This window comes from Micrasema longulum, unplaced genomic scaffold (assembly GCF_059751315.1).
Source record: "Micrasema longulum isolate JH-2025_06_02 unplaced genomic scaffold, ASM5975131v1 h1tg000147l, whole genome shotgun sequence".
NCBI lineage: Eukaryota > Metazoa > Arthropoda > Insecta > Trichoptera > Brachycentridae > Micrasema > Micrasema longulum.
This window is the reverse complement of record NW_028277353.1, coordinates 773,664-790,863: the sequence shown is the minus strand read 5'-3', so window position 1 is coordinate 790,863 and position 17,200 is coordinate 773,664. Positions and strand designations below refer to the sequence as shown.

General features: G+C 32.2%; 1 protein-coding gene across 1 annotated transcript in view; it reads right to left on the bottom strand.

Moving 5' to 3' along the window:
• Nucleotides 1-248: 248 nt before the first annotated feature.
• The window catches only part of nrv1 (nervana 1), a 48,071-nt gene continuing 31,119 nt past the window's right edge, over nt 249-17,200 (bottom strand). Inside the window, exons 2-7 of the mRNA XM_088242601.1 lie at nt 15,812-15,940; nt 12,040-12,168; nt 8,028-8,209; nt 7,414-7,515; nt 7,045-7,216; nt 249-985 (exon numbers count right to left, since the gene is read on the bottom strand). Coding sequence (XP_088098727.1) covers nt 876-985; nt 7,045-7,216; nt 7,414-7,515; nt 8,028-8,209; nt 12,040-12,168; nt 15,812-15,940 — 824 coding nt within the window. The 3' untranslated portion in view covers nt 249-875. The remainder of the gene's footprint in view (nt 986-7,044; nt 7,217-7,413; nt 7,516-8,027; nt 8,210-12,039; nt 12,169-15,811; nt 15,941-17,200) is intronic.

The following is a 17,200-nucleotide window of genomic DNA, read 5'->3' as shown; positions in this document are numbered from 1 at the left end:
TAATATTATGTATGTTATCCTGAACCAAGTGTGTCATTATCACCAAACTGTACTTTCTTCTAGTTATGACGGATATTTTTATTTATTTTAATTAATTTAACATGAAAAACTGTACATAAAGAAATTAAAACAGAATATTTCAGGTTAAACTTGCCAAAAAAGAGTCAGGCTCTTGTGTTTGGAATATGGAATATTACATATTTTTTCTGCTTCTCTTACACTTTTTCCTGTCTATTCAAATCAGTGCATTTTTCATTTTATTTCCGGTACTTAGAGTTCATGTATTTTTTTATTTTTTGTTATCGAGGCATTGTTGTTACATGCAAACCAATACAAATAATGCAACAATTTTTTTTTTACATAAAAGTTACTGCAGGGTAGGAATCAACTATGGTTCAATCCTTCCCAATTAAAATTGGTTCTGTACTTCTCAAACATCCAAAATAAGTTTTTTTTTTGAAGATGTTATGTGTAATATTAATCACAACCACACACTTATAGATACTACATAGTTTATAACCTACTTTTGGATCACTTCGCATTGTGTAAAACTGATCAACAAGGTGTCGAACACTTTATAAAAACGACATAAATTTTACTCAAGCATCAAAAGGCACGGATGACACTGTGAGCATATGCACCTGTGACTAGATCCAAGAGACAATTGAATGTACTGGACGAGCACAATTATCCGACACGTTTCAAATCATATTTCACACGTTTCAAATGGTATTTCACTGTCGTATGGTCAATGATTCACTCCTCCCTATGGCTCATTCTTACCCATGTTCCCCTGCATAATTTGTTGATGTATCAAAAGTAAGAGTATCAGGTATTATAGGTGTACAAAGCATGTGTTAACATATTTCCCAGAACTAATCTATCATAACCTCAAAATGTACAGAGCCCTGACGATCTCTGTGTCCTCCGACATACTTAAGGTTTTTGGCCCACGCTCGACATTCGATGTTTACAATTCGGTTCACTGAAACAAAATAATATTTTTATTACTAACATTAATTTTGTCTCTGATGATAAACAAATGGGAACAGATTAATAATTTTATGTTCGGTGAGCGAGTTAATATAGCATAAAACCTATTGCCCATTACTTCACTCATCTGAAGATGGTGTTTGATTGGATGAGTTCGATCACACACTCATCTATAGCTCATGAATTTACCAGCTATGCACTTACCTACTCACTATTATCTTCTACTAACATTTATCTGCATCTAGATGCAGATAAATGTTAAAAACACTAGTGAATGAAATGTATTTCAGCAATATATTTACAGATTCCCATCTTTGCTTCTCTGTATAAGGAGAGCACAGCATGTGTTAGGGTAAATGAATCATACACACCGTGGTTTGACATTCTTAAAGGAGTCAACAAACAGGGGCGTGTGATGTCGCTATGGCTATTCAACGTATAAAATATAGATAACTGTATGAAAGAACTGGAAGGTTTAAAGAATAGGAGCAAAAATGGATGATTTAACTGTCAATTGTTTTTTATATGCTGATGACGCATGCTTCTTGATAGCGACAAGGAGGACCTGCAATTCTTGGTAAAAAAATCTTCAATGTATGCAAGGGAAGAAATTTGCTGATAAATGCCGAGAAATCGAATGTGATGGTTTTTAAAACAAATGAAAATATGACTAAATGTGAGATCACTGTGAATGGGGTTATATTGAAAGAGGTAGAGGAATTTGTGTTTGTGTATATGGGAAGTATGTTTCCTAGGGATGGAATGACTGAGAAACATATTGAAAGGAGGGTGACTGCCGGGAACAGAATGAACGGTGCACTTAAATCAACCTTGAAAAATAAATGTTTGAAGCAGGAAGCAAAATTAGCAGTTCACAATGGAGTCCTGGTGCCTACCCTGATGTATGAAGTATGGATTTGGAAAAATAAGGATGAAAGTAGGCTGAATGCTGTTGAAATGCAACCTCTCAGGCCAATGTGTGGTAAAACTATGTACAATAGGTGCAGCGGTTATAGCAATAGTTTAAGCGGGTTTTATATTTTAATCAAACTCATGTATAGTCCATTAAAATATTTTTAAAAGTAGTGACACGAAAACGTACCCATAATTACTATGTTTGTTTATTTATACCAGGGCTGCATTCAACGATCATGCATATGCCAAAAATTGGATGGTACTCATTTTTCGTATTTATAAAAGTTTGTATTTTAACGTTAACAATCAATGTTCGCTTTTGGTGGAACCCAATCAGATTCTTTTCTCAACTTTCTTATAATTTCGACTCATTTATTTGTTTCACTGGATTTTGGGGAATGAAAAAATTTAGAATATCAACTGATATTTATTATATTTTAAAAACGTATTCCTATCAGTGCATCTCTGTAATTAGCTTCGCAATTGTGCCGCTAGGCGTAGTTTGGCGTTTACAAAACATAATCTTTATATTACACAATCCTTTTTACATTGCTTATCCGAAAGGGTTTCACACACTTTCATGACACTGGCAGGCATTTCGGTTTCGATTCTAAACGACACGCCCGGCTGAACGGCTAAATACGCGTTGAGCATGACTAAGCGTTTGGGCACGAGTTAAGTGTCGTCATTTTTGAAGGCTCAGGGCATATCTATGTGTATGAATATGTCAATGTCCAACGCCATTGGTTTGAATTGCTGAAATTAATGGTAAAAGTAATAATAATAAATAATGCCAGCCTCGTGGTGCAGTGGTCAGCGCGTTTGCCTACCATGCAAGAGATTTCGGGTTCGATTCCCGACATGGTTGACATGAAATATTTATTTACAAAGGTGTTTTTACACTAGAATATTTCATAGTCCCTGGACTGGTACCTGAAGCGTAAGACTGATCATCTTACCTATATGTAACTAAAATGACCAAGATACACTGTGATTGGTGTACCAATGCAGTGCCCTATACACCATTAGGTGCGGAAAGGGAATTATTATTTATTAATTATTATTAAGCATCATTATAGTAAAACAATAAACTTCTCTCTTTTCATCTAACTGTAATAAATTTTTTACCACGCAAAAATATAAAAACATTTTATTTTTGTACAACCAAATAGCGTCATGCCAATCGTGTCACCAAATAGAATATTAATAAATTAACACAAAAATTCAAATTTTCTGTAAACTTCTGCCGGTAAAAAAGTTTTTTTTTTTTTCAACTTTCTTTTTTGTAAGGTGTCTGAAGTTCAAAAGGTACGTATAGTAAAAATATTTTTCCTTTAATATGGGGTAAGTTTTTGCGTACTGTCTACGTCTGTATGTACCTAGTACCCATGCATTTTCATTAATAAACGCTTACGGATTATTACACAAACAATTTTTCTATTTATAAAGGTTGGCCGGAGAAGTGACGTCCAAAGGTAAAATTTAGGTGCCTCATATTGAGGCGTATCACCCCCATGTATGTTCTGCAATTTTGCGTAGTTTCGAGTTATGATTTTTTCAGTGGGTTTTTGAAAATTTTCGACCTTATCGGTTTTCATGAATTTTTTTGAAATTTTTGAAAAGTTTTTTTTTTGTAACAATTTTTAAAAATTGTACTTTCACGAATTAAATAATCAGCTTCGTAACATTAACAATTTGAGTACCGGCCGAATACACATAGAATTTACCCTGTGCCCGGCCCATTTTTTTGAAATTTCATGCTTTGTGAAGGGTTTCTAAAACGTGCCATAATTATGAAAATACTAAGTTAAATCAATTCTTACTCCTCACATTTATTTGAAACAAATTAAAAAGTCATTTTTGTATGATAGTTTTGCCAACATTGGCCTTTATAGAGAGCCAATGTATATCTACAGTGTCTCACTCCTTTTTTTGTGCTTTGTATCCCGGAGCCGTGTAAACACGTGATTATAATAACCATGCGTTGTGTCCCGGTCCCGTGTTTTCACGTAGTTCACCAGCAGCGAAAAAGTACTTATAAAAGTCACTAGATGTCATTAAAATGCACTTTTTTGAACAACTGGTAAATCACGTGAAAACACGGGACCGGGACACAACGCGTGGTTATGTAATCACGTGTTAACACGGCTCCAGATACAAAGTGTTAATGGAAGCTACAAAAAATTTGAACTAAAATGCAGAATTTAATTTTCAGCTAGTCAGAATTGAACTTTCAACTTAAAATTAAAAATCTAAAAAAGCAATTCCTTTGTTTTTCAGTGACTTTAAAAACTGCGCTAGAATCAAAGCTTTTGTAATAATACAAACAAGTAGTACTTTATAAGCTATTATTCGCTGAAATCATCTTCAAAGATACTGAGGTGGAAAATTCCTCATTCATTCTCACCTTGTGTTTACTGCTAATCGTGTCGCCATTTTATCTCTAACAGTTATTTTTTGTTAGTTTACACACTTTCTATCATAATTATCCTAAGGAATTTTCCACCTCACTAAAATAATAGCCCATTAAGTACTACTTTTTTGTATTATTACAAAAGGTTAGTGACTAGTGCAGTTTTTGAAATGACTCAAAAATTAAGGAATTGCCCTTTTAGATTATTAATTTTAAGTTGAAAGTTCAAGTCTGACTTGCTCGAACTTAAATTCTGCGTTTTAGGTCAAAACGTCTGTAGCTTCCATTAATGTTACGAAGCTGATTATTTTATGCGTGAAAGTAAAATTTTGAGAAAATGAATTACAAAAAAAAATCCTGAAAAGACCTTCCAGAAATTAAAAATAAAAAAAACCCGATCAGGTCAAAAATTTTCAAAAACCCTCTAAAAAAATAATGCTCGAAAACTACACAAAATCGCGGAATATACATGGGGTTAATTCTGATTCCCCTATTTAGGGGTCATATTGATGAGGCACCTATATTTTACCTTTGGATGTCGCTTTTTGGGCCACCTGTATAATTGATTTATTTAAACACTTTATATACATATGCATAAGGGCGGGCATAATGCCTTAAGGCAATTTCTTCCTGCATATCCAATTCATACTCTATTATTTAAAAGAAAGGTTTTCCATTTTGTAAGGTTTGCTCTCGTTTTATAATTGTATAAATGCATTTTTAAATTCTGGAAAATAATTTTATGTCACTTTATGTGGGTTAGGTATTTCCAGTTTAGAGAAATTCAATGAAACATGAAATGAAATGAATAACTATTATTGCACACGTGATCTGTAAGGAATGTAGGTATATTGTTGGTAACAACAATATATCTACAGTTGTCTGCATACCCACATAGCTTGGCAAGTCATTCTAGATTTGCCTTTCCTAGTAAACAGTCGCTCTCTAACCACAGTATTATAAGTATCTATAATAAACCACAGTCAACTACATAAAGTCTTATTACTGATCTCATATACAACCATAGGGTATAACATTAGCAAACATAAATCTTATCAGAAATTGCAAAATATGTTGGTAGCAATTTGTGACATTAATCATTTTTCAGTATCTTGACCCTTTGAGAGATTTTATTATTTTAATGCCAACTTAAAGTGCTTGGCCATAGTGGCAAGCGTATTCCGGCGCGGTCACTATGGACACTACACCCATAAGCTTGAGTTCACCACGCCCGCGCCGCGCCGCGCCGCAAAACGCTCGCCACTATGGCCAAGCACTTAGGGAAACCAATATTTCTTTTTTAATAAAATTAATAACCATTGAATTAAATCCGTGTCCCGCTGGGCAGGTTTTTCCTAGTCAATTCATAAATAATTTCATTTATAAGCGGGTGGTTTGCTATTTTCTCAGCTAAAGGGCTACATACCCATTATTATGGGTTATTTTTTTTAATGAATTATGTTACAGTCGCTATCGACTTTTAAAATTTATTTCCTCTTATTTGTATGGCAAAAAAAAAATCACATTTAATTTTTATTTATTACTTAAGGCGAAACGAGAATATAGTCGGAAATACCGATTAATATTTTACGAGAAAAGGCGAAGCCTTTAAAATGGTTGAAGGTTGGACCAATAAAAACGGTCAGAAAAAAGGCTAAGGGATAATTCCCCTTGTGATATAAATAGCCAGAGAATATACAAAAAATAACATGAAGGTTGTATGTTAATGTATATTGCATTCGCACGCACAATCAAACGACAATTTGAAGCCCCACATTATCTTTACTACGCTATTGGCAAACAAGATTACAGAGAAACAGAGACCACTTGGCAACAGGCTGAAGTATAGTAGGTAGGTACATATGAAAGAGCCTCAATACGCATTCAATATACGTAGATTAAAGAAACAATATAATGGCTAGGTAGTGTAGGCATGGTTCTGTATACACAGTACGTTAGTTCCTTGTCTAACAACAACACGACAAAAACCGCCTAAAAGCAAATATTTGCATTATTTGTTACACGCGAAAATAGGTTCCATATACCATATACCTATGTATAGGTAAATATACCTACCAAAGAGATCGAGACAAAGGTTTTAGAGGACATGTCAAGGTAAATTTAATAAATAATTATTACATTTACTAGCAATGCATTCTGACTCTTTCCATTACACGATAAACGTTTTTGAAGCTACCTATCTAGATAGGTTAACAGCGTGATGGTTTTTTGTAATCAATAAAATTACAATAAGCGCTCTTTTTATGATTACAATTGTTTTGACTTCTGTTTTTAGTACCTAACCTAACCTAACCTACTATAAACATAACATTACATTCGTGGGTATGTGTGGTTTAATAACCTTCGCAGATTGTTTTATGTGTAATAAATTCCAAGCCTCTTGTCCAAGAGGTTTGCGATATTTGACATTATCTTGATGTCGCCTGACCTCTTCATAAAGTTCAACGTACGGGATACTATTACGTATTTACTTAGATACAGCTTTAAGATGCTAACAATAAAACATATCACGTGTTATTTGTATTTTAAAGAGAAAAGAAAAAATAACTTTGGTATAAAAATAATGTCAATATTTCAAACAAGTGTTTTAGCGAATATTCTAAATAACGGCCATGTCGATGTCAATGCACCCAATGCAATGAGACTCGTAATTATATGATTAATTTTAGATATTTCTAGTTCCACAATATGAAATAACTTACTTGGTGGGCGTAATAAGCGTACAGCCACTAGAGGACTGAGATAGCCCGGAGTGTTGATGTAAGGATAGTAATATGCTGGAAGACCATGCTCCGGAACAAACTCCACTCCATCTTCCAACAGTTCTCGGTCGAGGGGGCTTTCGCCATTACAAGAAATCCAAACTTGTTTTCTCTGGAAGGCAAATATGCGATGACCGCTTTATTGTACACGTAAATACTTGAAATAATTTAAGATAGATTGCCAGAAGAAACCGAAATATACGGCTAAGCTTTGATTCCCATTTAAAAACAGTTGAAGGCTCAGGTTAGAACCTTGTGGTACATCTAAATAAACCGCTGAAGTTTTGACTTACTTTGGTTGAAATTTACCTTATTCGCTGGCAAGTTGGCGATGTAAGTCCTCAGGTCATCAGGCATTTCCTTTGGTAAATCATTTGGATCATCGTAAAAATCTGGCATCCATCCATAAATCTGTTTAAAACAATTCTGAATATAAAAACGCTGATCATTTGAAATAAGTCATGGTTTTATTCTACAGTAACTGACTTCTAAAAGTTTCATTAAAATATAAATAAACCAATTGCTTTAGATGAAAGAGTCTGATATACGAATATATCTACATATATTGATATCGATTTCTGAGATAAACATTTTATAATATGATATTTGTTGGCAAGAGAGGTAAAGTGCTGATAACGATATTTAGATCAAATTAAGTACTCGTTCCTTATTGTAAAAACGTAGATAAGATACGAGAGTAAAAAAGCCTTTTAAAATGAACAATATAATATAAAGCAGTGAATTTCCTCGTGTATTTCAAAATATACCTATTTTCAGTATTGTACCAGGGTGGTCTTACAACAATGCGACCTGGTAAGGGTCCATTGTACACAAATGTTCAGCATAATTTTTATCTGATGTAGAATAGTTTCAAAACAAAGGTATACTTTATTTATAGTAATATACATTTTTGAAATTGTCACCTTGTTGAGCTTAAGGAAGATGCAAGGGGAAGAATGGTCGTACGAGTAGGAGGCGTTTGGTGTGCAGGGGTGCCACTTGCGCACGTCCACAGCGCACACATTGCCGGGACCCGGGGGGCTGTCGAAGTCGCACACTACTTGGTTCCGCCCTCCGCCTGGCAGAGTCTCGGGGCGCACGTACTCTGGAAACAGCATAATCATGAAATGTGCCTAGGAATCACCAATCTGGCATGCAAAACATGAAACCACACATTCATAAAGGGTAGGAATCACCGACCGTTCATGTAAAGTAGCAATCACAGATTATACTTCTAAAGTGATAAATCAAACATTCGTAAAATATAAGAAGCACTTTGCAAAAACAATGGGAAACTTTTTTTTATTTACACACAAATATTTTAAAAGCAGAAAGCATAAATTTTCACGACAAGTACAAAAATCTTATATGAAAGGAACTTTAGAATGTTTTTTTTCATATAAACTAAGCATAAAAACTAATTGCAATTAATAAAAAACCTCCCAGAAAAGTACAAATCTCTAAACCTGCATGATCAGAAAGAAAAATCAGTATTTTTTATTAGTCTTATCAACCATGTAAAGTAAAGTAAAGAATGAGGAACTGCGTAATCATCAATGCACATATATACACGCGTTTTATGGGTATATATATACATGTTTTATTTTTTTCTGTTGTCAAGTACTATTAATTTCTTTTAATTAACTTATTTAAAGAACTAAAAATATTCCCAGACAATAATATAATAATAAAAAATGGACACATAATATGACAGATACAGTATAATATTTTTCTAAAAATGATTGATTGTGTCTGTCACGTACGGGCCCGTTTCACACGCATCGCGCCAATCCACTCGGTCCGGTAAAATTAGGGTAAATAAAATCATGGTGTACTGTTTCGTGTGTTTACCTGCCTATTGATAAATGAAATAATTTAAAAATATATTATTAATAAATCCAACCTATGTTATTTTATGGTTCTGTCCTATGTTGAACGATCGACTAAATTGGCGGATAGGAATTTGACCTCTATTCCTGAAGTAAATTGGACTCATTTTCGTCTGCTACAATTCGTCCTTTAAAGCTTGGGTTGAAGGGATCCGAAATTATAGGAATACACATGCTCCTAAATCGTTTTGTAAAGCACTGTCTCTCTCAGTACGACATAAATTATTCTACACTGTACTGGTGCGATAGAGACAACGTTCTACACAGTTGGCAGTCTTTTTCGTTTCTTTTATACCTAATTTAATAACTGTTAACGCGTATGTACCTAACGCGCTGTCAAATATTTTAGGTTATACGCCCGGTTAAAATTCAATCTTATAATTAGAATTCAATTGGGTTTTAAATAGTATGAAAAAAAATATCCGTAAATGCGCTGTGATTGCCCGTTAAGTAACTTTGTGTTAGTTTGTTTATGACTTTTGTTTTCTATGAAAATATAGTGAACTATGGTCATATTTAACATAAAATGTATTTGACTTTGTAAGTGAGAAATAAATGATACAAGGTATTTATTTTATTTATTACATATACGGCCTAAGCCAATTACAACAGTTACATGAAGAAACATAAATGCAAGAAACTGAAAAAAAAGAACATAAAACTATTTAGCAAAGACAAACAAGGGCAAAACAATAATTGTATACAATATATTCATAAAAACGAAAGACCTAATACTTCGAGCTAAACCATGCCAATCCAACTTCATCCCACACTGTTTGGTCGCGAAGAGATCTACGAAAAGCCGGAAGATCTGTCCCAAAGAATTCCAAGTCGTGTGATGAATTGACTAATCTACACATTCTGGACATTGGGGCATAAAAACCAATGTTGCTCTTAGAATATTTTATAAATAGCAGATTTTGACTTCTGGTGACACGGTTGGGAACATGAAAAGAAATTGATTGCAACAGAGATGGGACATCACTTAAAGCATTAAGTATTTTGAAAATGCATACAAGGTCCATCTCAGTTCTACGTCTCTCCAATGAAGACAGATTAAGAGATTGCTCTATTTCTAGGTATGTTTGTTATATAAAATAGTATTGTTTGTGGTCTATATTTTCATTATTTGTTCTATATACGGTTTGTTTCTGCTCAAAAATCTTAAATTTCTTCCTTTGTTTTTCATACTTAACTTCAATGACAACACGTGAGTTCCGGATTCGATTTCCAGTGGTATCACAACAATTTATGCCAATTTTTACGTTTATTGTAGTTTTAAGCTTGATGATAAAATAATAACTAAGTACTAATCGTTGAAATAGGGTACTAAATTTGAGCAGAAAATACTAATACATAATTTATTTATTTGATCTTAAAGTAGTACAAACTTAATTAGAAATAATCTAATATTAATCGAAATCTAATTATCATTAAACTATAAATATATTAACTGTCAATATTATAAATATATAATAAATTGAACACAATAATAATTTATTTCATTAAGTAAAAAGAGAAATAAAGAAAATTTGTGTATTAGCAAATTTCTTTGTGGCTTTCGCATCAATTTTCATTTAGATAAGTGTTTTATATAACACCAAGTAGGTATAACAATGTGAAGATTCACAACGGTAAAAAGTTTTCAACAATCACAAAAAATAATGAATTTATAAATTATTGAAAAAAATGTGCTAATTATTCATCGTTAGGAATTACGGCTACTTAAAAATAGGAGACTGATTCTAAATTAACAATAACTACAATTTATTGAGGACGTGGTCCTTTGGGTAGGGTCGTGGACTCCGGAACAGGATGTACAAAGTTCAAACCCCGCTCTTGTTTTTTTGCACACAACCTGTTTTACATTTTTTATCACGGTTATTTACGATTGAAAGAAAATGCCCCCATATAGGTAAATCATAAGAACGCAAATATTATTATCAGATCAGTTCGCAATGTACTATTTTACGAAATTCGGTCAGAAATCAATGAATTGTGTCAAACGAGGTCGAAAAAAGATAAAAAATTAAACGTTATAAAAACAACTGAACACACCTCGTCTTCACAAACAAGTCAATAAATAAACAAACGAATGACATATCTATCATACTGTGTGATTCACGCTTAATTTAGTAAACAATAATATTACTATTTATGCCGTTCATTATTTTGGCATATTCTCATTAATAATTGGAATTCATTATCATCTCTAAGGTATGTCACGGTCGTCACGGATGAGGTTTATTTTTTACTATAGTCCTTAAAATATAACATGATTAGAATGACAGTTGTCAGAAAAACTGACGACATAACTTTGTAGTAACGCCTAAGGAGTGATTTATATTGAGACACGAAAAATCATTCATATTTGGTATGTTAATTTATTTTTTTAATACAATGCTTGACATATAAATCAACATAAATATATAAAATTAGCCTTAAAACTAAAATATACCTAATTATTAACGAGGTTCTTACAAGGTTACATCATTTTGCAAAAACGTTAGAGATGGACATGGATATTATATTTTGGATATATATCATGGATATTTTTCAAAACCCATGTAAAAAGTGAAATCACTATTATTTTATTCTGCGAGTCAAGATCTTTCGATGTAATTAAATATTCAACAAAATAACAATATAATGTATAAAACCCCCAGAAGTACACTGCCGTAAGTCTAAATTGGGCTGTTTTGAGTTATGATGATTGCAGTTTAACCACTTTTTTTTCTCTTTCTTAGAACACTCACGTATCTCTACGATTATTTTTTGAGCGAGATAAATTACAAACTTCAGTATTCTTTGAAATCAATTGAGTAAAATGTCGAGAAGAACGGTCAAATGAGCACATACCACAAAAAATACTTGGCATAAAATTGTCAATAAACATTAAATTACTAGCATTAATACATTTTAAATAGCTTTTTTTTTGCCATCCTGCCAAATGGCCGATAAAGACATACCACGGTGTACTTCTGGGAGAGCAATATACTTAAAATTATATTAGTTAGTTTTATGTTATAAGTTGAATGGTACTTACGGAATAAGAATTCATTGAGTAATTCAACCCACTTATTTATTTGTGTCTGGTTTTTGGAATCGTACCAAATGAGTGATCCTTCCTCGGTGATGTTAGACAGGGGACGAAATCCAACCCCAGGGTTTGTACCTAACAGTAGACAGTACAATATATCACATCAGGTTTTAAGACGCAGAAATGAAAACGTATTAGTTGATTAATGTTAACATAAATACAATATAAATTAATATAAAGTTTATATTTGAAGCTATAACTTTGTTGTTTTTAATTATAGTAAAATAAATAAAACAACTTTGTTTTTAACCACTATTTTTTTTCCACCTACCGGTTTCAAAGCAAACAAGCTTCTTCGTCAAGGTTTACGTGACTAATGAATTAATTCCTATTTTATTTTTAAATAAATAAGATTATTTTAGTACGAAAAGATTAAATATTTGAAATAATTAAATAAATTAAGTATTTTTTTCCTTACAAGGGTGGTAATTTGAGATGAATATTTTCGAAGCTAGACAGGAATGGACTAAAAGAAATATTGTTTATTTGGTTATGAATGATTTTTTTAATTAAAATTGGTGGTTAAAAACAAAGTTGTCTTATTTATTTTATTATAATGAATAACCACAAAGTTAGTGCTTCAAATATAAAATTTAAATAGATAATATATGTGTTGGATCAAATTGATTTATTTAACAATATAGTCAGCATTACATTAAGAGTACCAGTGTAGTGCCCTATGCACTAAAGGTGCATAGGGCACTACACTGGTACAACAATCGCAGCGTATCTTGATATTTTTTTATTACACGAAGGTAGGATGATCGGTATTACGCTTCAGGTCCCAGTCCAGGGACTATGAAATATTCTAGTGTAAAAACACATTTTTTAATAAATATTTCGTGTCAACCATGCCGGGAATCGAACCCGAGACCTCTTGCATTGTAGGTAACCGCGCTGAACACTACACCGCGAGGTCGAATTTATCATCCAACCTATTTTGTCCATATTTAAAAAAAAATATATTTTCTAGATTTAAATCTTTTATGTCTTAGGTCTTATGTCAAAAGTACCATCTCAAAGAAAAATAGCCCTTAAGAAACAATGTTTGAAATACTGTTTTCCAAATCAAGAATCTTCAAATAATTTGTGTAATCTGCAAGTTTAATCTAGGAGAAAACACCCGCACTGGGGTTAAGACATTCAAAATATAGTATACTTATTTGTTAACGATACAAGTACTTTTTACACAATGTATTTATATATTGCTTATTGGTATTTCGCACAAATATATTACTATAGAGTAAAGTGTACAAATTTAAAATTAAAATCATTAGCTTGGTAAACAAGCAATTGAATTAATATTATTTCGATTTGAAGTTTTATTCATTCCACCAGTCTGTCGATATCGGTCACGACGAAATTTGGCCACTGGTGAACAATATCAAATGAAAAGTCGTAAGAACTAAAAAAATGTAATTTATTTTTTGTAATAGAAAATTCAATTCCAGCAAAAAATGTCAGTAGAGGACCGCAATTTATTCATACTAATGCCGGTGAGTAATTATTACATTATCGCGAAAATTCTTGAAACATAAAAAAAACCATAAATTTAATTCTAAATTTATGGCAACACAGAGGGAAAACATTTTTGAGAAGGAAATATGGAAGCCGAATCATTTACAGGGCCGTACTACCTAGCAGTGGCGAATGGTGATTTTATTTACACGTAAGCTATTAAAAAAACATATATTTGTACCTACATAGGAGGTACATAATGTAATGTTAGTAATATATTCTATAAATTGATATTTTTCTCTGGTTCTGTGTGATACAACAACTCTCATCCATGAAATCAACTCAAACTATGTAACTTCGTGATATATTATATTATATATATATATTATCCATTACTTTAAAATATAATTCACTAAAAAATAAATAAAAAATACCACTATGAATTTATTCGATATTAGGTATTCGATTTGAATGTCAACTGGCCGAATTGTTCTAGTAATTAATAGTGCTAAAAACGGCCGCGTGGAGCGCCATATGTCCTGCAATATGACGCATGAAAGTAATTATGGTCTTATGTCAAAAGTACCATCTCAAAGAAAAATAGTCCTTAAGAAACAATGTTTGAAATACTGTTTTCCAAATCAAGAATCTTCAAATAATTTGTGTAACTGGAATAATCGGCTAGTTTCTTAGCTCACCTCAGGCGCTGGGGGCGCTTTATTAAAATTTATATTTATATTAGGACAAAAATACAAACGGTGGAAATGATGTAAAATAAATGATAATTATTTATTTGTTTTTCTGTAAATAATGTTACAATAAAACATTATTATGGTTAGTCAAATATAATGGTAAGCTGCGCATAATCGCTTCTATACACGGTTCGCCCCTGCTACCTAGGGAGTGAAATCCAGCCTGTCTGGAGTCTGGACACACTCGAAACATTGCGCATTGTGACAATTTGTATGCAACGAAACGTGACTGACCTATCCACAGGCAGTTAGTTTGTGGAATATTAGTGAATGTTTACACATTTATAGTTCATTAGAAAACACACACACGTACGTTATTTACAAACGTGATAACCATTTTCAAGGAGAACGGCTTTTTAAGAACAATATTGTTTCGGCGAATCCAAGGGAATTTACGAATTAGTTTTAATAGTGATAAAACTGGATCATTAAATTACACAATTGTTTGCTGAATGACGGTAGTTCTACATAATTTGAACTAAATGCCCAGATGATGCAGTATAACAGAATAATTCTTCAGCATTGGTGAAAAAGATGTTAGAAAATTAATACATTGGCCTGAAGGTGAAAAAGGAATTACATTACGATTGTCAAATAATATTATTTTAGTTTTTTTTAACATTTAGGTATGCGTCAAAAAGGCTTTTTTTGTTGATTTTACTTCACTAAAACCAACAGATGGGAGAATCGAAGAAATATGGATGTTTAAATGTGGGAAAAAGGTGAATGTTACACAGTGTATAACGTGACAACTAAACCCAGCTAATGATAGGTCATAAGCCTTGTAAATGCCTACTAGACTTCTATATTTCCTTCCCCAAAATGTTCTCCACCTCTGTTGTATTTTGTTAATAAATAATGCAAAGAAAAAACAGAAAATATTTAGAAAACAATATGAAAATAAATACGAACTAATATAACATAAAAATAATTACAATTTAAAATAGAAAGCCTTGACTGAATATTCATTTTAATACTAAGGTCATAATTTTTTTAACTAATAATTTTAATACTAAGGTCATAAACTTTAATAACTTCATCGCCATTTTTATCAAAGTAAATTGATTTAAATCCGTACCTGTGTATGTATCGGAAGATTGTTAATTAGGTAAGACAGAATGCTAACGCAGAATAATTTGTAGCTTGAACTCAATCCATTTTTTTGTCAACGGTTTTAGGGCTATTAGGTATTAACCCAATGCCTTGACAAATAATTTCGAAAGATACATACTATATTAAAACACTGGATTAGTTTTAAGTAGTGTCTCATGTGCCTTTATTTGTTGTGAGCAGTTCCGTATAAACATATTATCCAATAGCCGGGGCATTAGACCGTAAATAATAGGGAAGAACCAACAATAATTAGTTATTTTTCTAGCTTTCTTTTTTACGACGTCTACTTCGATCTATCTCATAAGTCATACGATGCGTAAACGTCAGCGAGTTCTATTTGAATAATACTGCTCCGAATAATAGTATAACTGCACGTATTGTTAACACGAACTTACCTATAATTGAGCTATCTAATTGCCACTTGGGTTCTGTGTCACTAATCGTAGAAAGTAATCCTTTCATGGAAATGGCGAATAAGGCGGCCAAGGCAGAGTAGAAGATCAGGTAAAACAGCAACAGTTGAGCTGGAACAAAAACAAATAACCAGTTTAATAAAATGAGATGTTCATTACGAGTTGTCAAAAATATTATCAATTAAGAAACCAACAGGTTTAAAGAACCGGCCTCTGTAGGTATGTGTTCAAATCGGCCAATCTCCTCTTCACCCTCTGATTTGTTTAATAATCACAAATCAGCTTCAGTTCATTTTTATTCAACAGACCTAAACACAAATCTTCAGACCAAAGCTTTAAAGGTTTTTTATAAACATAAATAATTACCCCAACTTAAATCAAAATTCGTTTAAAAAATCCCTTAAACAATTAAAAAAAAAAAAAAATTCACTAGAATTTTATAAATAAAGGCTTCATCGGAGGTCTTGTACACTTAACTCAATGTCGTTAAAAATTGTATTTTGGACAAAAACGAACTAAAGTGACAAAATGCTAACAAACGTTCTGAGTTAAAACTAACTGTAAAATTAAAAGGAAATAAATATTAGTAATTTAATTTTTGATATTTTTTATTTTGTTTATTAATCACATAATACAAACATTGACATATAATACATAGACACGTACACTATATAGCAAAACATTAGTTACTAAGTTTTACCATAGTTACCATAGTTACTAAGTTTGTTTACTTTCCAGGGCTGCATTTAACTATCATGCATACCTATGCTACCAACAATTGGAGGATGCTCATTTTTGATACATAAAACATTTGTATTTTAACGTTAGCAATCAACATTCGTTTTTTATTGAAACCAATCAGGTTCTTTCCTTAAATTCCTTATAATTTCGACCCATTTATTTCTTTATCTGGATTTTAAGGAATGCAAAAATAATATTAAATCAGGTTTATCGTATTTTAAAAACGTTTTCCCATCAGTGCATCTCTGTGACTAAGAAGAGCTTCGTAAATCAGGTTTATCGTTTGACGTTTTCAAAAAATAATATTTATATTTTAACACTTAATGTTTTAAGCTTTGTTAATAACTCATGAACAAATATTTGCCAATAAAAAGTTACACAATCCTTTTTACAATGTTTATCCGAAAGGCTTTTACACGCTTTCATGACACAAGTAGGCACTATGGTTTCGATTCTAAACGGGTCGAAGAACGACTAAAAACGCGTTGGGACAGAGGGTTTGGGCATGAGTTACGTATCATCATTTTTGAGAGCTCAGGGCATGTCCATGTGTGTGAATGAAGACAAAGTATTTTACAAACAAATTAATTATATTCCCAGGAGTTAATACAACTCAACTCGGGAATGAAA